The following is a 23,604-nucleotide window of genomic DNA, read 5'->3' as shown; positions in this document are numbered from 1 at the left end:
GTTCTGGAATAACTCTTTTGTGCAGTTGCTCCACCAACACAATCTTGCCGCCAACGCCACTAATTGCTGGATCTGTGGGTTGCTACCACATGCTACTGGACACTCTATCCCTTTCATCCCTTCACCTTTTTCTGTCCATGGTTCCTGCCTCGCCTGGCTAATCCTCCTGCAAGAAAGCTACAAGGACAATGCCACTTCCGGCAGAACCATGTCACACTTCTACCATGGGTTCTGGCTGAACAAAACTGGAAGAACTTCTGCCCTCTTCTGCCCACTGAGATCGAACACTTCCTTTCACATGGACATCCCTGCCAAAGAACGAGTTGAAATACAAGTGTTCAACAACCCAGCCAGACCCACCTTCTCTTACCTCCGGAAACGGACGGCCGCCACCCTAACAGTGGCCCTGTCCGTCATCAACATCACTGGATCTGTATGCCTCGAAGGCCTGGGGGCACAGCTGGTGGGCCACAGCTCCTGCCTCATCACCCGAACATTGGACTCAGTTGACCCACCCTCCTTTGTTGCCTCCCCGAATATGTACTTCGTCTGTGGTACTAAGGCCTACACCTGGCTTCCGAAAGGTTGGGGAGGCACCTGCTACATCGCCTTTGTCCTTCCTCCGACATATGTGGCTCCAGCAAACCATCACCGACAGAAACGGGCCAAAGACATTGTGCAAGCCGACTCCACCGGAGCACAGTTCATGGACGCAGTAAAAGGCCTTGTTCCACTCTGGGGTCCAATGGCAAACAGCCGTGCCATCCGCCACTTAACCCAGGCAGTCGAAACGGCGATGAACATTACGGCTGGCGCCCTCGCCAACAACACCGCCGAGCTCCAGGCCGTCCGCTTAGTGGCCCTTCAGAACCGCCTCGTTCTAGATGTGGTTCTGGCTGATCGTGGAGGAGCATGCCGCATCATTGGGTCCAGCTGTTGTACCTACGTACCGGATAACTCACCCTCAGTCTACAAAGCAATTGAACACCTCCACAGGCTATCCGCAGAGGTCCATCAAGAGCAAGAAGAATGGTCACTGGGGAGTTGGTTTTGGGACACTATTAAAAGTTGGGGATGGAGGCTGTTTTCATTTATCCTAATACCGATTGTGATACTATGTGGATGTTGCTTGGGGATTAAGTGTCTGCCACCTTTATGTTCGCTTTTTATGAACTGCATCTGCCCTAAGACTTTGGACTTCGAAACAGAGCGAATGAAAGCTCTGTATGAGGTGGAAATTCGTAGTATTATGGGGATAGATCCGAACTAGACAAGCTGGCGAGATATGTTAAAAGGGAGGACTGTGGAAATTTAGCTTATAACTGAACATTATCTGCGCCATCTTGCCTCTCCCCAGCACCACGCACAGCGAACGCACGGCCGCCATTTTAGGCACTCCACTCTCTCCCCGCTCATTTTCGATCGCCAGTGCGTTCCCCTGGCGCTGCGAGCATCCCCCGCGCGCCGGCCACCCCCGCTCTCTCATACACGGGCCATAAACCCTCTCCTTCTGCGCGACCCTGCTACGGAACCACATCCGACCGACATCCCATACATGGTCATGCCTCTCCTTTGATAAACCCTCTCCTTCTGCGCGACCCTGCTACGGAACCACATCCGACCGACATCCCATACATGGTCATGCCTCTCCTTTGATAACCCCCTTCCTCTGCGCCCCATTGTCCGAACTGGTCCCAGGCCATCACCTAGCCCTGCGGATGCAGTTTATTGCCCCTACTGTAAGGGAAACACCCCACATCAAAGGGATTACAGTAGATCAAAGCCCCTACCCCGAGACCCGACCGGTCACACACCCCCCGGGAATTGGCGGAATACCCTGCTGCGCGATAGCCATCTCCTACTGCGGGTGAGGTGGGAACTTCTACTGTAGCTATGTGTGGGATCGGATCTGAGCCGGGGCTTCAGGGGATGTTCTCTCATGCATCAAGGGAATCTCAAGAATGTATTATGTGTAATAAAGCAATAAACCTGTGTATAAGAGACCAGGTCTCAGAGATGCAGTTAGAGCACCTCGTGACGATACCTTGCTGTCTGATCTGATGTGTTCTGCTCCGACGGAATAAAACTTTGTTTCCTGCCTTCCAGTCTCCGGCGCCTGCCTCTTTCATTGGTAAATTATCGAGTGGTATGAGAGGCGATTACCGCCGGGCAAATACTTGAAAGGTTATCGATTGAAACTGCCGTTACCATTTAACACACTCTCAAAGTATTCACTTCCCCTACATTCTGAAATTAACTATCAGTGTGAAAATATCACAGCAATTGCAGACCCCAAAGAATTATGGTTTGAACAGAATATACAGTGCTGCAGAGGCACTACTGCTAGATGCAAAAGGAAGAGATGTGGGCAGATGTTTTGAACTCAAAAGGTTCTACAGGAAAACCTAGGAAAATGATAATAATCCCCTAGTAATGGCAGGTCTCCGAAGAATGAAAAATCCATCTCTGGACTTGGAAGACAATTTTAGCGAGTAATTGGCAAGATAGCTGAGCCAAACAAGAACAATGCGCTATTAAGTGCTGCCTGGAGATGGTTGCCAAGCAGAAGACATGATTACCAGAAAATGTGCTGCCTGGATTAGCAAATGTTGTAGATAATGAGCACCAATAGAACAATAGTGAATAGTGACAAGAACTTCATAACGGAAAAATCAAATCAGAGCTCTGGAAGGTTTGACAGATGTAGAACTTCGGAATCCCAAGCTCGCCATTCAGATTATACTGTAGAGACATTGGAGCTCAATGTGGAAGATGACCCAATTTCAATTACCAAATGCTACAGATCCAAAATGAATAGGGGGCCTGGGTGGCTGTGTCCTTATTACAGCATTGTAGGAGATAGTAGGTCTTCAATGACAGACAGCTATAACTGTCTCTAGGTAAGACCTAAAAAGAAATATATTTTATGAGATTGAGTGATAACAGGATGTGATCCAAAGTGTGAGGAAGCCAGGTGGACTGAAGGGTTATAAAAGATGAGCTATGAACGTAATGTCCAGAGAGAGCATCTATGCTTAAGTTTGTCTCATTTACTTCGAAGGTTAGTGCTTCTCAAGTTATGCTCGTTAGATAAAGTAGGGTTCTTGGGGGCAGGAGGATGCTCTTGCTTGTTAGGAATCCTTGGTAATATTAACCAACAATAAGAAAGTTTGTGTCAAATCTATAATTATGCGAAAAACGCCACGTTCACAAAATTGCATAATTTCAATGTCCCTGTAGATAGCTCTAACTTACTAAAGTCTCAAAGCACAAATAGTATGCAATACTATTATTTCATTCAATAAAACTCCCTTTTTGGACTCAAAAGGATGACACTTTGTGGCAGCCCTGACAGGATCCGAACCTGTGACCCGCAGGTTGCACATGGTTCACTGCACAAGGCACATTAATCCAGCGAGTTATCTTCCATTACTTTGTCTTGTCAATACAATGTAGCATACCACCATAGTAATTTCTGCTGCAAACGTGGCAAAAAAGGGAAAATTATCCAGTGCATTGATGGGCATAGTTTTGCGTTTCATTGAGATTGCAAGAAAAAGTCACAGTCTCAGGGCAATTTCTTGAACTATTATGTGTGGGATTTCCGGTAGGTAAATTCTGGGTAGATGTCATTGTTGGAATAAGGCAAGTGGGTCAGTAGGTCAGAGCAAAAACACATTGCAGCACTGCAGACACCTTTTTCTTCTCAGCTTTAACTGGAACATTCTTATATATTTTCACACCCTTGTAACCCAATTTCTGAAGGCCATCACATTTCAGACACTAAGGGCCATATGTAGGTAGCCTAATACCGGTCGGTAACGGCCGATTTTCGGTAAATATACCGTTACCGACCGGTATTTAGGCTTTTGCTATGTAAGGGGATCATTTCACGAATCGGTAAATACCGAATCCTGAAATGATATGTAGGGGGAGTGTGTGGTAGGTGTGGGGATTCGTTATTTACCACCAACTAAAAGTTGGTGGTAAATGACGATTAGCTGTAAAAAAAAGCATTTTTGCGCACTTTGAAGTGTGCAATGTGGCAGACATACATGCCCTTGTCAATGTGACACCCTGCCACCCATGATGATGCCTCCCCCATTACCGAATCGGTATTTACCGATTCGGTAATGGCAACTGGCTTCCCATTCATTCCTATGGGCCTCCAGGCCCATAGGAATGAATGGGAAGCCAGTTGCCATTACCGAATCGGTAAATACCGATTCTAAAATACAGACACTTACCGATTCGGTAATATTTTACCTACATTACATTTACCTATTCATAAATACCGAATCGGTAAAATTCGGTATTTAAGAATCGGTAAATGTAATTTACCTACATATGGCCCATAATAAGGAATGTGTGATTTAAAACGATACATTAGGGTCACCACTTATCCCCAAAATACAACTGGGTTGATGTGCAGTGACTGGAAATAATGCTGACCAAGATTAATTATTTTCCATTCTCCAGCACCTCAAATTCTCTCAAACCTGTTCTCCATTTGGGGACTCTACAGGGTGTTCTCAGGGGAGACTGATTCTCATTTGTAGTGTCTCTACATTAGGAAACCGATATTGTGTGTTGTGTGGGCATGTTGTAACATTGGTAAAAGTTGCATGATCCACAGCATTGAAAAATGGAGAGACTTCATGGGATAGGAAATTTATTGGTGTCAACCAGTATTTAATATTTACAAGTCCAAATATCATTCAAGGGTGGAAGAGGTGAACCTTCCTTAAGCTCCAAGGAAAACAGAAATATGTGGGCATCGGCCAAACCTCAGCTGGGCGAACTGGAGGACGGGGATATCAAGAGAAAATACATTTAAGGAGAAGCTTGATCATAGGAGCAAAACTGGGCCAACAGAAGTGTATAGATGAGGATTGAGCAGCAGTAAGGTTCTTCACTTCCAGGCACTGATGGGTAGAAGGAGGACAACACGGTGAAAGGGGCTGTTGAAGGAGAGAAGGGGAAATATTCACACACCACCGTTTTGACTGCTTTTTACATTCTCTACAAGAAAGAAGTAAAAATAGGGTCCACTCTTAAGACTTCTCCAAAAGGTACTCCAAATCTGGCTGCCGCAACCTCTGTTCCATATTTCGGTTCTTGGTGAATTCCTTCAGGAGATCCAGCACCTCATTCTTAAAGACATCAGGCGGGGTCTTTGCACCTTGTTGAGTAACAAGAAAAAACAGCATTGTACCATAATAATATTATAATCTTTTATTAACAAAAGAACTGTAATTGCATGATTGCACTAATTCCCACACAATGACAGACAACATGGAAAACTTTATACAGCTGTAACAATCTGTTTGCAGTCTGGGTTGTATATTCAGACGTGGTGAACTCTCTTGCCATTCAATGGAGGAGGGAGGTTTGAGATATTACACTGCTTTTCTGTTAATTCTTCTATCGGTTTAGAGCATGCATTTTGATCCACAATATACCGGGACACAAGTTATTTTTTTCCACATCAAAACAGGAGTCTATTGTATGTCTGCTAAGAGACCAGTATATTGATACTCAAAATAATGTATTTATGTGAGTCTTTAACTTAATTCGTGCACCCGGTGAAGCATGTAGGCAGCATGTGAATCTAGAACATTACAAGCTGTAATCAGTGTTACAGGTAAGTTTCCCATTTGCTAAATTTGTTGTTGTAGACCACACGTCGTGCATAGACGGTAAAGCTGTACCACTACTCCTTTAAAGCAATGGTTTGGGGAAAACAGTGGAAACTGTATGAAAGAGCTTCTGAAAGACTGTGAGGCCAACTCGTGTGTCTTACCTAGCTTGTATGTCGACAACGAAGTGTTTTGTAAATGAGTGAATATATGTGCACTCCTCCCCCTCCCCCCCTTGAAGATGTCAGCTAATGGAATGATTCCCAAGAAAGCCATTGTGTCTCCTATTTTAAAAAGTGTGCTCAGTATTTCCAGATGTGAAATGAAAATCTCTAAATGTGGTGCTAAAGATTAATTAAAAGTTTGTTTTTGAAAATGGACGAGTTCAATCATTATAGAAGAGTTCTAGTGTGTACAAAGATCTCTCTGCTACAGTTGGTGGAATGGTGATAACTGTATGTAACTCAATATACTGATTAATATAAAAACGTGAGACAAATTTTGGTAGAAACCATGGCGTTTTTGTAGATAACACTTGAAGTCCACTTACTTTGCACAGCGAATGTACAGCTTCTAGGAATAAGACTTTGCATGTGAGGTACTGAAGCGGGTAAAACTCTAATGGTTCAAATTGTGATCCTAAGTAGTCTATCCGGAGAATCCCTGCGGAGGCTAGGAATAACTCTGGAGGAATAATCTTTAGTTGTTCAATAAAAAGCTTTATGACAGCAATTTTAAATATAACCTGCTGACTATTTTGAAGGCAAGCTGCAACCATTGCTAAATGGAGCCTTATGGATGTATTGGCCAAACCCGTTGTAAAGTTAGAAGGTACTACAGAATGTCATAAGATGAGGCCTAACTGGGGTCTCGATCAAGTGTTGTATAGCAATGAACAAACCTCTTTCCTTGGCAGCCTAACAAGCCCTAATAATGGGCTAACAAGTTTCCTTGAGAATGAACATGTACACCTTGGGACGCTGCAGTAACTGAACTAACTGGGTCTTTAAAAGGCTCTTAAAAGAATTCTCTGAAGTAGCACCTCTAATATGATTCTGTAGGTTCCAGAGCTTTGGGGCCAAGAAAGAGTGCGAACCTGCTCTAACCTTTTTGATTTTGGGGATGCTGAGTAGGTTCTGATTGGCTGAACCTAAAGCTCTGCGTGGATCATATATTTGATTTTAAAGCAGAGGTACACAGGGCCTTTCACCTCAATGGCCCAAAATGTTAATGTCAAGGCTTTGAATTCTATTCTTAGCTTGATAGAGGACCAGTGGAGGCTTCTTACGCCATTTAGAATTAACAGGCTTTTGGAGATATTCAGAACAAGTCTGACTGTCACATTATGGACTTGAAGTTGGTGTAGAAGTGCTTGGTTAGAACCCAGAAGCTTCACCTTGCCTGAATCAGTTCTTAATGCATGAACAATGGTCTTTCTAGTGTGCACTGGCAAGAATTTGACGGTCTTCCTTAAGTTTTTCAGAAGGGAAAAACAGACTCCTGCAATAGCATTAATGAAAGGCTTGAAAGTGAGGGCACTGTCAAGCTTGACCCCCCAGTTTTTTCCAGTATTCGATAGAATAGTTAGCAGGGGGATGGGGGCATTTCTGAAGGCCACAAGTGGGTCAGATCCGGTATGGATGGGGATCTGAAAAATCAGAATTTCAGATTTAATGGAATTTAGGCAGAGGCAGCTTTCATGCATTCAGCCAGTGAATGCCGTTAAGCAGCCCTGAAAGCTGGATGAGACCGAGGCAACAAGGTGTTTAAAGGCAAACAAACTGGGTATTATCAGCAAAGGGCACCACATTAAAACTCCACTAGAACAATAGCAGGAAGAGAAGCCAGATAGATGTTAAAAAGGCACGGGCTTAGGGCAGAGCCCCGTGGAACACCACAGATGACCATATGAAACCCTGGTGTAAAAGGAGGGGGAGGGATATAATAGATTTCCACGCTGTGTCAATTCCTGCTTTTTCCAGTTGTTGCAGGTGTACGTAATGCGGCACTGTCTGGAAGGCCACCAATAAGTCTAACAGAATGACAATGGTATTGGTACCCACGTGAAGGAAGGTTTTGATAAACTCAGGTACCTCTAGAAGTGCTAAATCTGGATCTGAACCCACATTGTGAAGGATGAAGCACATTTTTCGCCTCAATACATTTTTTAATCTGGAGGAGAATTGCAGAATCCAGTATCTTCCCATAAGCAGGAAGAAGTGAGATTGGTCTTTTGCTAGCAGGGCAAGAGGGGTCCATTTTTTTTTTTAAGAATGGAAGGACCAACACCTCCTTCAAACACGTCGACACTGAGCCAGATTCAAGAGAGAGGTTGAAGAAAGCATTAATCTGTGAATTCAATGACAGATGCCCTTTGGGGAATGTGAGGAAGACACAAGTTAAGAGGCAAGCCAGAATGAGCTTATACAATCAGTCTCTCAGTCCTTTAAGGAGAGTTTTTAAAAAAAGGACATTTGGTGCTGTAAGGCGTGGGGGTTGGGTATTGGTCCAGGGGTAACCAGCCCGATGTCAGTGGTGTTGGAAATTTCGAATTGACATGAAATACCTTACTGGGAAAAAAACCTGATAAGTTGTCAACAAACTCCTGGGAGGCAGGTACAGATTGATTTTGATGTTTTATTAAGGTGCTGACGATTTCTTCTTAAATGTGTGAGGTGCGCTTTCTGCTTTATTGATTTTATATGTTGAATAGTGAAGCTTTGGCTTTTTTTTAGTGCACCGAAGAAACTGAGGGTTTGAGAAACTGAAAGGTGAGTATCAGGAACAATCAACCGAATAATGTACAGGGAAGAGAGTCAAGGACTGAAGTGGGCCCCATGCTGTGGTGGGCAGAAGCTAAATGAGAATGATAAATGAACATGTTAAATGCATGAAGGAGATTATATATACATATATATATATATATATATATATATATATATATATATATATATATATATATATATCCATATATATATATACACACACACACACACACATTACTACACAAGTACTATTGCCTATATTTTATATAGTTCTTTATTAAATGTTTATGGTTGCAGACAAATATTAGTACCCAACAATAAATGAACAACCATAAACTTAATTGGCAGCAATGGCGCCCACTCTAATAACAGGGGATGCTGGCAGGTCAAGACGTATATATTGTATAGGTACACCAACCCAGTCACAGCACTGTACTATATAATGGACTAGATAAATACAATAAGAGCAATTGAAACAAGAAGACATTCTTCTAGGTTATATGCGTTAATCACTGATCAAAATATGGAACTTTCCAGGTGTGGCGTGCATCAACCACTCCTTAGCCCCCCTCCACACACACTCATAGCGGTCCCAACCAACAGCGTCCCTACATCCTTATAGGACTTGTAGGCATCAGTTCCATACAGCGTATCCACCATAAGATAGCCTAAACTTCCATCCACCCCACAGTACTGATACTGCTTGTTCCACAGCCACCCTTGTATCTCTCCTTGTAATACTCCTTATCCTAAGGATCAGACCATACAGCATACCCAGTACACACTGATCATATTACCATGTTCAAGGCAGCTTGCCATCTGACTTTGCTTCTAATTTCACTATATACATATCCCAGACAAGTTCAACCGACGGACTTCCCCTGCGTTCTGATTATTGCATTTATTGTGACCAATTCAGCCTTCCCCCACTTTTTCAAATCCTGAACCCAGAGGCCATCAGAGGAGCGGTCTTACAGTTCCACGCCATTGCAATGTACCCCTTAGAGTATAAGGGCAAAGTGTTTTATATATATACACACACACCAAACTCCTTCAAAAAAGGAACAGGGTCGCACTCCGCAAATTCTGTGATATAAATTCATTCAATTATCCAGCTCATTGTTTCTTATGAAAGCCACAGATCGACGAGTTTCGGTCTTGGCACAAGACCTTGATCACCGAAACGCAACTATGACAATGTGGCATGGCTACCTAAATTAAGCAGCATGGTTATCTAAATTATGAAGCAAGGTCATCTAAATTATATGGCAACAAAGCTTAAATCTGCTGCATATTCGTTAGCAAAATTACTTCAAACCATTTGAACTGGAAGCAACACTTGTGAAATGTGTACGTTATGCAAATTATTTTGAAATGTTTTAAAATCATAACTATGTGGCAAATGCCACTGCCAGTGAATTGCATAAATCCAGTGCCCCAACTATTGTCTATTGTATTATTAACAACGTATTAATGATAGGTAAACATAAACGCTTTAATTCTAATCAGTGCCCACTGTTAGTTGCACTTTGAAGAAAAGAACAAGAACAGGCTAGCATCCCCAAAATAAACATGTAATATAAGAAATACATAAAAGACAATGTGTAATATGATCCTGTATTCCCATATTGAGGCTCTGGTGACAATTATAACACTTGGCATGATTTATAATGATACCAGAACCCCTATATGGCAATATTCGACCATATTACACTTTTACCTGTTTTGTATTCTTTATGATTTGGGTGGTGGGGAGTGTGTTGCTATGCCCCAGGAGAGCTTGTGGTCCATAAGAAACAGCCTGGCAGTACCTGTGGCCCAGTAATAAATATCCCAGTCATTGCTCGGCTCATTGATCATCCGATCGTAGAGGGAAAGTTGGGCTTCTGACATCGTGCTAAGATGTTCCTTAGCAAAGAGGCTGTAAAAGTCACGAGAAAAAAGAAATACATTAAATCAAAAGCATCCGTGGCAGATGAAAAAAAAGTGTAGTGAGAAAAACAGAGCTAGAGAAGGAGAAGTTGATCTGCAACAGAAGAATGAGAGCAAGGTATCCATTAAAGGGGCACATCTAATGTGGGATGCAGCAAAGAGGAATTTGAGTAGTGACAGGAAAGGGCAAAGGCGTGGAAGGTCAGTGTATGTTAAGATCAAAAAGGAGACTGGATCATGCAGGGATTTACGAAGAGTTTGTGAGTGTGGTGCAAGAAATGATCAAAGATGTCACTGGGGAGAAAGTCGAATGTGAGTGGGAAATAGGAGGAAGGGTTGCGAGTGAAAGTGTTGGGAAGAGTCAAGGAGTGATCGAGTAATGCTGGGCTGGGTCCAGGGTATGATTCGAGAGTACTAAGAAGGGTTAATAAAGTTCGAGAAGTACACTGAACGTTTTAAAGTGCAGGAAGGGACTCCAAGAAAGGGAATCTAATTGGAAGGATGTGGGGCGGAAGGGGAAGAAGCTCAGTGGTGCCTGTAGATGGGGATGATATGTTAAGGAGGGCGCGAAAACCTGTCCAATCAGACGTAGAAACGTAGGCAGGAGAGGCATTGTGGGGACAGGGTGTCTTATTAGAGAGAAAAGAGCAAGTTGGAAGGGCCAGTAGTACGAGGGAGAACAAAGGCTCTTGTAGGGAGAATAGAAAGCAGAGGCAACTGTACTGGTGGTAGTCATCTGTAAAATCCGTCAGCTGGGGGCAGAAAAGATATCCACACATAGGGGAGCATTAATAAAGGGGGTGCAGAGTCAATGTTATGGGAGGGGAAGGTGCCAGTATGGTGAGGAAAATGGGTAAGGGTGTCCCTGAAGGTAGCAAAAGAGTTCAATATGCAGTGGCACATGAGATGCTAGAATGGGTAGGAGGTTATTGGCGACATGGTTCAACAATTAGGGGTTCATCGTTTTTGATGCAGCGTGTAAAGAAGCTGATGTGGCACGGAGCAGTAAGTAATGCAGCGAATGCAAGCAGAGGAAAGTGTGCATTAAGGAGAGGCAGAATGGATGTTGTGCTATCACGAGGGCACAGTCATGGCCAGGGGTTCCACTGGCAGGGCAAAAGTAGAACTGGGTTAGGCTGAGTGACAATGGGGAGGCAAGGTTGTGGCGGAGAGAGTGCACTCACCTAAGCAGGAGTCCATTCTCCAACATTCCACGCTTCCTGCTCTCATACACTAGACGGGCACGTTTTATGTCAATAGGCTCATTCAAACGCTCCTCCCACGGGGGCAAGGGAATCTCAATCATATCCTTTTCAGAATCCTCGGGAGCATCACCTCGATAGGTACGTCTAGGAGTAGCAGAGTAGAGCAATGGCAGCCTCACCGAAGCAAGGCTCTGCGATCAACAAGAAACCAAGACAAAATGAATGACCTTCTTCACACCCACAGAAATCTCACGTATTAATATACAGAATGTGGCCAATCCTGCACAATGTCAGGTTCGGGGCTCTGGCCAACATGTCCAGTGAGTTCTGCAGTAAGGCCGTGGTATATGGCCACTGGTTCCCAGAGGAAGCATCACCTTGTAGAGCAACTCACATTCTTTCAGATGAGTACCGAACTCTCACACCCTGGAGTGGAGAAGAGACTATCAATGAACTTGTATCCCGAGACTATAGCGTAAAAACGTCACTTGTCGAAATAAGCCCTCATTCCTTGGGCTCTAAATCATGAACATCTGATTGTGTCCTCCTGTCTGTTATCCTCAAACACTGCCCTGGTTGGCTTTATTCTGGCCCATACCGCCAAGACTGAACATCCTGACCTGTCGAAAACAGGCTTTGCGATGTGTCAGACTGTACCCTCTGCCTACCTTTTGTTGTGGCTAATTATCTTCACATTATGCCATCTGAAAACCTTCTGACGGCCTGCCTAAAGGCCATTGATTGCCTATTCTCCGACTGTGTACAGTGGCCAACTTTCTTTTGAATGGCTGTGTGTCCATCTAGACCACAGGTCTTCAAACTGTGGGGCGCGCCCTCCTGGGGGGGCAGGGATGGGTTCCCAGGGGGGCGCAAAGGCCTCTGTAAGCACATGTAAACGAAGACGCCTGGAAGTGCAGCAATGTTTATTTGCTGCATTTCCAGGCTGTCTTCATTTACTCTGAAGCCCTCAAGAGTGCTGTGGGGCCAGAGGTCAGTGGGTGTGCTGCTGGGGGCTCGACTGGGCAGAGTCTGGAGTCTTATTAAAACTCCAGCACCCCTGAGTTTTTCACAGGTCTTTAAAGACCATTTGCATACCTTTGGAAACTGGTTACTGAGGCTTAGTTTTTTTTCTTTTTCCAGTACCCCCTGGGCCCCTACTCTGCCTCTTCCTTACATTTGTATTGTAAATTTACTGCTGTAGTGTGAAAATGCATTTCATGAAAAGGAATATGAAAAAGGGTTGCCAATAGAAAAATGCCAGCCATGTATGTTTTAAGAGCCTGCAAAGACCTTGCTTTGACACTAAATAGGGTCTTAAATAAAAAAGTATGTATTCATTTGTAATTTGACTTTCTGTCTGTTCCTTTTATTTTCAGTCATGAAACATGCAGGCAGCCCTAGAATACATTTTTAAAAAGAGCTATATTTGCTTTTCTGAGTACGCACAGATAAGTGCTGAAAATAGGGCTTTAGGTGACTGTTTATTTTTGTACCGTCTGCAACATCAAAATAATGAGCTGGCAAACCTAATCATAAGACTGGAAGTTTGCTGCAGGATCAGCACATTATTTATTTCCTTCACCCTCGATTCCCTGATTAATTCCATAATAGCAATAGTTTAATTTATATCTGAAACCCTACGCCCCGTCAATAACATGCTGATTAACTTCAAGTGTCTGGGAATTCACCCTGCATTCAGACAACTCACTCCTCATTCTCACCCTTCACTTTCACTCTCACCCTGCACTCACAGCGCATAGTTATGGTTTTCCCGCATTTGCCACATAATCTATCGTCTGCTGCATAATTTGCAGATCAAAAAATGCAGCAACACGTTACCTCACAGTGGAAGGCCCTTTCTTAAGGTTGACTGGTCACCTTTCTGTTGCTTATTGCAGTATGTGGGTGTTAATGTGGTACTTATGAGGAGCAATAAAGGCCAGGACAATGTTAACAAGTGTAAAAATAGCAAAATAGTGCAGTAATGCTATCACAAAATATGCAGCATAATTCGCCTTTGCTTGCTGCAAAATTTAGTCAACAATGCTGCATAATTTGGCCTTCTCCTGCCGCATAATTCTAATTGCCCTGTTTCTAGTGCTATGAGGTCCCAGCCTGTGGCAGAAAGCACTGCGAATATGTAAGTCATTATTTTAAAACAGTATTTACATACTCTAAGCTAAGCCGCTGCAAAATGATGCAGTGATTGAGATAAAACAAGTTCTTACAAAACGTACTTTTTAGTAATAAGTAATCAAACTGTATCTAATGCAGACACTATTCCAGATCCCAGCTGATAACTCCTTTACATTACATCTACAAAGAATATTACAAAGAATAGATCTTTGCCAGAGACCGCTTCTTCAGAGAGATACCCCAAAGAAGGGGACAATATAAGTGTTTTTTTTTTTTTAAAGGGACATTTATTAGTGAAGCTGGTACTGCTGCCAAGTGTGTAAGTGGCCACTGCTGGTTATCATGAAGGAGCAGATGCAGCAGGACTGGGGCCCAGGGATTTGAGGGGCCCACTGCATCACAATTATGACTGTCTACCTTTAAAAAAGGGGCATCAGAGCTTATTGTCCTTTCAAGCATTAGGACAGAGGTGATGATCCATCATGGAGGGAAAGAGGTAAAAAAGGCAAAGGAGATAGCCTGCTACTCAGGACTGCAGTTATCATTAGTGCAGCAGGTATAGTTGCATTGGGGTCAAAGAGTGTGAGGGGCTCACAACACCCCAATTATATGGAGCAGTTTGTTTGGGATATCTGGTTTTGTTTTATGCTTTTGCTGTTTTATAACTCTCATATTTGGTGCAATTCATAAGCTATAGAAAAAATATTCCTGAAATCATCTCATAAGCCCCGCTCCCTGCACGCAGCCATGTTCCTCCCGCTCCCCCAATCCTTGTCATAAAGTTTTTTTTTGGGGGGGGGCCTGATCTCAAAACATTTTGCTTAGGGGGGGGGCTCAGAATAAAAAAGTTTGAAGACCTCTGATCTAGACTCTCTATGCTCTCCGACTTCTAATCTGCAGATTCTAGCCATAATTTGTGTACCACTTCATTCAGACCTGCATTCAAAACGTTGTGATTTGCAACAGTACCATTGTCCCTGTATGCTATTTCATGATATCAAACACACGACTAAATGCACAGATATTTCTCCAGTAAATTAATTAATTAACCAGCAGAGTTACCTTATTGTTATACCCGGGAAATTGACATGTATACAAAGATATCAGGCACCTTTAACTTTTTAAATGTTTTCAAATTAAGTCTTTTGTGACAAATTAAGTACGCAGAACAGATTCACTATGAACATTGTTGCTAATTTCTTTGGGGCCGAGTTTAAAATATTAAATGTGCACCTTGGCTGTCAAGAGTCGGTTCCTCAGAACTTCGCCCACGTGATTCCACCCCTTTCGGCTGCCATCCCTTGACCCCCACATAAAAGGGATCCCCGAGTGGCTTTTCCCATTACCAGCACTGCCTGCACTAACTCCAGGGACATTTTAAGGATTTTGGGGGCCCCTGTTCGGAACAGCTTTGAATTTATGATCCAGTTTCAGCCCTTTCATGCCCTCTTTGGCCAGGTCACTGAGAGTGCACAGGCGCACTCATCCAAATTCTAAACGTGTTTACATCTACTACTCAGGGATAGTGATGGGTGTTTTCTGTACTGTAACACAACAGCAGCTCCCTAATATTACTGCAAATAATCTCTGCGAACCCCACCTCCCCACCCCCTTTCTCAAATGCAAGGTCTGTTTTGATCTCAAAGAAACTTTTTCAAATGGATTTTGCGTGAGATAAACAAAACTTTCTCTGTAAAATGTTAGTAGTAGACTCACACATCACCGATACTAAAAATAAATTAAAGGGAATCGTTGTTTAAAACAATCTGTTTAAGAATTAGTCAAGGTCACTATGGAATAGCCTCTGAAGAAAAGAGCTTGTTCTATCAGCACCGTGAAAGGCTGGGCCCTACATCAGAGCCCACTGTGCCCCCGCCTTAAAACGTCTGACTCACCCGGATCCTTGGCAATAACGCAGATATAAACATTATGAGTCTGCGAGGGAAAAAAAACACGCCTGTGCGCGAAGAAAATTTCAGGTTCAGGCTAAAGGAGTCTGTCGCTCATCCATTGAAAGAGAGAACGGACGAGAACAGAAGTGCCATAGAAAAAAGACGAAAGAAGACAGAGGGGCTCCAGTGGACATAAAAAAGAGACTATCTCGCGCACAGCAGATAAAAGAGCGCTGCTGAAAAGTAGACCGGAGCTACCCGTGCAGTCACGTGAATGCCATTTGGAAACCTCTAGGCGGGCACGGTATTGGTAGAAGTCGAGACAGTAAAGATCTATGAGTAGGCAAAGATGAGCACCGAGTAGCACAAGCTCTATAACTTCCGAAGCACGTTCTCTGATAGTCACGACCTGTTTGATCGTTTTTCATGTGAAATTCTTATCTAGGAATACAGTGCTACCAAGTTCTTAGTCTTTCGTTTATTGTGAAATTTCTATATTAGTAGTGCAGTTATGAGCGACACCTTCGTGTCTCATGTTACACCTTGATTCTGTGTCAGGACCGGAGGCACCGATTATGCTTTCTCATTGCTTTACAATTTTTTAGCAGCCAATAACCATAAAGTTAAAACATCTCTACATATCCCATGATACCCAACTATATCACGTGCCCAGCCATAGAGCCACGGCTGTATATAAACCCTTTATGACGACACAGCCTTTATGACTTCGCAGCCAGTTCACATTTGTTATCTTCCTGTTATTGACAGTGTGCGTTGTAGGCACTTATTTCTGTGCGGTAATTATTGTTATATGTGCTATGCACTGTCAGTGCTTTGTGTTTATGCTAGGATTACCGTAGCGGGGATACTCCATGACAATGTTGTATGCCAGCCGCTGGTCTCCCTTTTATTAGTATAGTAAATAGCGAGCCGCCGCCGCACAATTCGAGTTTACCTCAGTTCTCGCTTGAGTGGCGCATCTCGTTGGTGCCTATGGGAGCGCTCTGCCTCCCAACCGGGCGCTTTGTGCCCACTTCCCTTTTCAGTGTTGCGCGGGAGACAGGGAGCGATGACATGCATCTCTGTGACGCGCAGTACTTTTTTTTTTTTAGATTGCCATAATGTGTGGCACCGTGCACGCGTGGTAGCCATTTTGGCCGCTTCCAGTGCCCGGGAAGCTTTGAGTAACGCTGGGAAGCCGCGTATAACTGCTCCTATTATCCCTTTTACTTTGAGGCAGCTCCCTTCTGACACCCGGCCGATCCTACTGCACAGGGTTGGACAATAGTGCATAGGCTCTGCCTAGAGTGTTTGGCAAGCCCTCCCTCCACCTCATATTGGTTTGAGACTGTTGTCTGTGCTTGGCTTGCATGGGGTTGGTGCTACTCCCCCTGTATTGCTCCTGAATTGGGTATACTCACCATATGACTTGCGACCTTGGTCTTTTCCTATCAGTTCCACTGTATTTCTTAAACAATTGAAGATTCCTATGAGGAAGAGTTTTACTACAGGAAGCCCATGGTTTCCCTGGAGCAGGAACTGGTCAATGCTCTGGATATGGGAGTACAACATTCGGTTAATAGGGCCTTGGTTCGGGCGATTGAACCCCCTAAAGCACCGCCTATGTGGTTATGCAGCGCAGCAGGACTGGTTACCCGCTCCCCCATTGCGGGCCAAACCTAAGGGGAAGCCCCCCAAGGGTGCCCCACGCTGCAGATTTCACCAGACTAGCTACTACCAGCATGTCCACGGAGCACGACTATAGTGCTCCATCAGAGGCTGCTGTTTCTGATCTGTTTTAAAAGGATGACGAATACTCCTCTCACCACACCTCGAACCAGGGTGAGGCCCCCAGACACACCATACGCTTGCAGAAGAAGCTTCATATGGACACACCCACGCAATCAAAACTGCTCACCTTTGAGCCATTGGAAATCATTCACCCTAAATCTACAGCCTGGTTGCCCCCGCACCCTAAGAAGTGGCAGACTATGTACAGGACCACCTGCACCAAGCCTTCGATAAAGAGGTTTGCGCTAGGCTGCATTCAGAATACCTCAGACCGGACCTCCAAGGCAAGGTAGATGACACCCTGGAGGTAGACCCCACCATGGTGACCTATCTCAAGAAATACTCAAAAGACCCAAAGAAGGGAATTGATAGAGCCTGTCGCTCCTGCCAGGACACGTACATACATAAGGGATACTACAGATTGTCTACTGAAATTGCAAGCGACTTGACTTGAACAATGATTACCTTCTAAGTACCCTTGATGTAGTGGCACTTTACACCTCTATTGCCCATAATGAAGGACTCGAAGCAGTAGAATGGAGACTCCTTCACTCATCACTGACTAAAGATAAAAGCATTTTCCTCTTGGAACTTCTACATTTCACACTGTACCACAGTTACTTTTCATGGAGGGACAGATACTATCAACAGATCACCGGTACATCCATGGGCTTTCCGGGAGCCCCAGCCTACGCCAATACGTTCATGGCGTACTTTGAGCATCAACATGTCTTACACAACCCAATCTGGCAATCTAACTTGGTTCTCTTTTTGCGATACATTGATGACATTCTAATCATTTGGAAAGGCTCTAGAACTCTTTTAGAACAAAGCATTGTGGAATTGAATCAGCATAATCCACGAATCCAGTTCACCTATGACATTCAATCTGAAAAAATACATTTTCTGGACATAGAGATTCATAAATCCACCCATGGCTTAACTACCATGATGTACAGAAAACCCACAGACGTTAACAATGCACTGCATTACTCGAGTGCCCATCCATACTCTCTTAAGAAGCATCTACCTGTGTCTCAGCTCTTCAGAATCAAGAGAATCACTTCAGATCATCACCAATGTGAGATTGACATTAAACAACAACTAGAGAGATACAAATTGAGAGGTTATCCCGAAGACATCCTCTCGGAGGCAGAAAAACAGGTGGCACGTAAGAGACGAGAAGATTTACTCCTTACCACTCCCAAGATCTCTTCTAAACGTGAAGTTTTTGTATTAAAACATTCAGCTCAATCTACACAAATCAAATCCATCATTTGTAAACGCTGGGACATTATTGAACAGGAACCTGACTTCCATGACTTGTTATAGGACCCTCCACTCTTCGCACACACCAGACCGAAGAATTTGAGGGACCTCCTCAAAAGTCATACTAACCTCATAACACTGAAAAATGCAGGCATGAAAAAATGTTACAATTGCGGACAATGCAGTAATGTAATTCCAGGCAACGTGTTCACTCACCCTCATACGGGCTAAAAAATAAAACTGCAACACACCTCAGATTGTAATACAGATTGGGTAATCTATGCTATCAAGTGCCCGTGTGGCCTTGTATACGTAGGGAAGACTAGTCGCAAGATTAAAACTAGGATTATTGAACACAAGAGCAGAATCCGTAACAAAAATCTGAATTCTTCCCTAGTCACACATTGGATTAATACATCTCACACCATTCCCCAGTTACGTTTCACAATTCTAGAGCGCCTTCACATGCAGGCAAACACTGATATGAACAATGTTCTTTCATGCAGAGAAACACATTGGATTAAATTCTTGGGAACGGTGATTCCGGGTGGTATGAATGACCATTATGAATTATTATGCTTTATCTGAATACCTTATGTCAGTGTTTTACTTTCCTCTGTACAGGATTTGCACTCGTATTCATTGTAACCTCTTGGGCACTTTGAGCTTTTACATCTGTCTTCTCTTGTATTTTAGTTCAATACAGATCGCAGCTTTATCCTTTCTGAGCTCGTTCATTATATGTTATTTTCGTTAACTTTCTTTAATCCTTGTTTCGACATCATCGAGCATTGCTGTTTCGTTCACTTAAGCCTATCTGACACTTTGTCCTATTTCGATACGTTCTTCTTACACAGAAATCGTGTGAGTCCTTTCTTTGTTTCGATCTCCTGACAATCATTTTTTTCGTTATAAAGCATTCACATTCACGTTCCCCACGCATGCGCTTACTTGAGCCTAGGCAACGTCGGAAGCACTTTTCATGAGAAACAGATCCCTTTGTAAGGTGAGACGCGGTAACGCATTGTTTTTATTGCTCACGGAACGCTTTTTGGATAAAACACATAGCGAGCCGTCATAGTGATCTCGGGTGCTTTTTTTACAGGCACCGTCTTTTTTCTATCGGAGAAGTCACAAACTGCTTACGGCACCATGCAGTAGAGGAGGGTGAGTTTGCATGGCACTAATTAAATACAATTAAATAAATAATCTGAGTCGTCAGATTATGAGAAACTAACCAAAGGGTGTGTGGAAAGCACTTGTTTCCCGAAAGAACACCCAAGCAAAAGAAAGAAAGGGCAATTCCTTTCTTTAGTCCCCTCACTCACCAGGGTTTCCCCACGGTGACATGCTTCATCATTGGGGTCCTCTCAGTCCTCTACGGGCTGAGGCGTGCTGCGACTTGCGGATTTACGTAGGAGCACTAAACAAGACTATGTGTTGTGCAAGTGTTGTGGTGTGGAGTGGTTTAAAGTGAGTTAAAATAATCAACTAGTGGGCCAATCTAAATTTTAATGTTGCTCCTAGCTAATTAATTAAAAAAGTGGGTGATATGCTAGAGATAACTACTGTAATGGGTAAGTGTACCTAGCATACGGTCGACTAGTTTCAAGCTTCCCAAGCTCTTCATCAGGACTACACTGGGACCAGCCCAGTGTAAATACCACTCCTAGAAGACCTAATTAGGTGCATGAATAAGTGAAAAAAACAAAAAACGCTGTGCAAATTTAGCATGCGTTAATCAAAATACATACGTAATGTACGTCTCATGGAATTCTGTAGGATGGAAAACAGACATTAAGGGAGAAAAGGCATATTATGCATTATAGTCATAGGATAAAAAAGTGATTACACTATGCACCAGTGTCGCAATGCTCATTATTCACATATTCTTATTGTGCCACTGTATAGTTCTCCAGACAGTACATCTTTCATGCTGGCGTCTAGCTATAATGTGAATAGAAAGTGATCGTGAATGCACGAAGTGCACATTTAATAACACACACAAAGTCAAAAAACATGCGTCTGACAACATAAATTACACACAAGACAGACAAAAATACGAAAATACATACATTTTAAAAGGCAAAACTGTGCCTCATGGTCGACTGAGGGGGGGTTGGACACTCGTACACCTAGGATAAAGGTACAAGCGATAAAGCAAAAAGTACTTGGAGCGCTGTTCTGTTAGGAGATCCAGCGCAAAATGGAGAGAGTAGGAATGAAGACCCATTTAAATTACGAAGGGGCAAAGGCATCCCCCTGCTGCGTGGTTACTCACTTGTACTCGTCAGGCCACCCGCCGGAAACACCTACTAGTGAACTGCCTCGCCGACCGCATACTGACTGGATGCGAGCCGGGTGCCTAGATATCTACCTGGTGGGGGGTGTGAAGAGGAAGAAGGGACTCGTCGGTTGCGGTAGTGTTCAGTGGCCGCCATCTTGGAACTGGCAAAATATCGTTAATATATAGATTAAGAGTAATTCCAAAAAAAGGAAGTTAATTGTTAACAGTAAATCAAGGGATTAGCCATCCGCTGTGAGTTTCTAAGAAAACGGATAAGGAAAGGCTCGCTGGTTATGGTTCTCCTCGATCGCCGCCATCTTAGAGCAGGCACCAGTCGTGAAAATTACTAAAAAGTAAAAATCAAGAGAAAATAATTTTAGGCAATGACGTAAGGGTTAAGTTCATCTGCTCCGTTCAGCGCATTAAAAACGGAGAAGGCTGAAGAGCCTTGGGGTGTCATATCTCGTAATGTGAATTGGTTCGGCCATCTTAGGTAGGGAAGAGCATGTAATTTTTTAAAAAAGTTACCAAGCAGTGCCAAACTGATTTTACTTGGAAATCAATAAGTTCCTAGCCCATAGATTGGGAAAATAGTTGTCCCATTAGTACCTCCATGCTTAGGTTTTGAACAAGCCTCCATGCTAGGTTCTAAACAAACCTCATGGGTGAAATGGAAAGACAGTTACCTCAGTTGTAATCGTGATTGTGAGACCCACTTGTGAGGTACCCCAAATTCTGGAGAATAGTTATATATCTCATGTTATAAGAAACAATGAAACGCAATGGCGTGCTTGAATTGCACCACATAATTTTTTAGGCTCATATATTAGGGTGCCAAAATCAGAGTAGTTAAATAACAAAAGGTTGCTGACAAATAACTCAGTTTGTAGTGAAATGGCCCCATGGTATATCATCATTAAGGCCGAGGTCGTCTGAACGCAGTTTAAACACCCAACGTTGTTCTTTTTCGTGTAGATTCTTCTCACTATTAGGATAGTTGCTGACATGTTCAAGAATGACCCAGCTGAAGTCATTTGGTGTATGTTGTTTTTCCAAGAAATGCGTCGTCATTTTGGTGTTATTATGTTTGCATCTGAAGTTGCTGCGGTGTTCGACCATTCTCGTGCTCACTTTTCTTGTGGTCATTCCCACGTAGTGAAGATTACATACGCATGTAATGAGGTATACTACCCCAGTGGTGTTGCAATTCGTAAAAGATCGCAGATTCCACGTCATGCCATTATTGCAGGTAACAATCTTAGTTGCTGTGGTTAGGTGACATACGCTGCAATTGGCACAGGGGTAATGTCCCTCTGGGAGTGGGTGTAGTAGGCGTACTGGACCAACCGTCCTTGTCGAATTAGGTCTGGTATGTACCAAGTAGTTCTTGATGTTTTTTGCTTTTTTATGGCTAAACATTGGTAGTCGCAGATTAAGACCTCCACTATTGAGGATTCGCCAATGTTTTTTAATGATCTTGGTCACCTGATCTGATGCGGTGTTGAAAGTTGTAATGCAGATTTGTCGTTTCACATTCTTATCCGATGTTCTTTCAGGTTTAGGTTCCAGAAGCGCATCCCGGTTGTTGTTGGATGCTCGTTTTTGTGCTTTGGACACAAGATGTGGTGGGTAATGTCGTTGCATCAATTTTTTGGATAGATCCTGAGCTTGCCTTTTGTAATCCTCTCTCGTGGTGCAGTTGCGTCTTAGACGTAAGAATTGCCCGAAGGGTAAATTATCTTTGAGACTTCTCGGGTGGAAACTTTCATATACCAAAAGGCAGTTTCTTGCCGTGGGTTTAAAGTGTGTGGTTGTGATCAGGCGGCCGTCGCGCGCCGATATGTTCAGGTCAAGAAAGACCAACTCTGATCTGCTCATGGTGAAGGTGAACTTTAGAAATGGATCTTGTTGGTTTAGCCAGAGAAAAAAGCATTCAAAATCCGTCTCGTTTCCCTCCCAGATGAGGAACACATCGTCGATGTATCTCTTCCATAACTGGATATTGTTGATGTGTGGGTTGTTGTTATGGAGGATCTTGTGTCGTTCCAAATGGTGTACGTAGAGCCCTGCCAGGCTCGGCGCAAAGGTGCTTCCCATGCTCGTACCGTGGGTCTGTTTGAACAAAGAATCATTAAATTGAAAGAAATTTTCTGTTAGAGCTAGTCGACAGCATTCCAACACCACATGTCTGGGTGTGTGGTAAGCCCAATCATTTTCGAAGAGTACTTCCTCAAGGATGTCCAGTGTATCCTTGTGTGGTAAACTGGTGTACAAGCTTTCCACATCAAGGCTGATTAAGATGCTGGTTGTAGGATTGAAATCTAGATTTTGAATTAGACACAGAACAGCTTTAGTGTCTTGTAGATACGTGTCGGTCGCTTGGACTAGTGGTCTCAGAAAGGCGTCTGCGAATTTTGACAGGGGTTCCAGAATAGAACCAATTCCTGAAACTATGGGCCTGCCAGGTGGTTTAACCATAGACTTGTGTATCTTAGGGATAGTGTAAAAGTAGGGGATGACTGGTTGCTTGTTTTCAAGAAATTCCGCCTCTTTTCTACTAATCCAGTCATTGATAAGGGATTCTTCAACCAAGCTCGCAATCTCAATTCTCAGCCGTTCAGTTGGGTTGGTTGGTATAGCTAGGTAGTTTCTTCTGTCGTCCAGCAATCTGAGACATTCGGTTTGGTA

At 43.5% G+C, this 23,604-nt stretch overlaps 1 protein-coding gene across 4 annotated transcripts in view; it reads right to left on the bottom strand.

Annotated features, from left to right (window-relative positions):
• Nucleotides 1-4,655: 4,655 nt before the first annotated feature.
• The window catches only part of SDHAF2 (succinate dehydrogenase complex assembly factor 2), a 63,746-nt gene continuing 44,797 nt past the window's right edge, over nt 4,656-23,604 (bottom strand). The window contains exons 1-4 of one of the 4 annotated variants that reach the window (XM_085648529.1): nt 15,573-15,725; nt 11,521-11,732; nt 10,125-10,325; nt 4,656-5,182 (exon numbers count right to left, since the gene is read on the bottom strand). In XM_085648529.1, the coding sequence (XP_085504655.1) occupies nt 10,139-10,325; nt 11,521-11,732; nt 15,573-15,605 (432 nt within the window). In that variant the 5' untranslated portion in view covers nt 15,606-15,725 and the 3' untranslated portion in view covers nt 4,656-5,182; nt 10,125-10,138. Of the gene's footprint in view, nt 5,183-10,124; nt 10,326-11,520; nt 11,733-15,572; nt 15,726-23,604 lie in introns of those variants that run through there. The other 3 variants (XM_085648527.1, XM_085648530.1, XM_085648528.1) reach the window with 3 other exon arrangements.

This window comes from Triturus cristatus, chromosome 3_2 (assembly GCF_964204655.1).
Source record: "Triturus cristatus chromosome 3_2, aTriCri1.1, whole genome shotgun sequence".
NCBI lineage: Eukaryota > Metazoa > Chordata > Amphibia > Caudata > Salamandridae > Triturus > Triturus cristatus.
The sequence above is the reverse complement of the archived record's forward strand: the minus strand, read 5'-3'. Positions and strand labels throughout refer to the sequence as shown.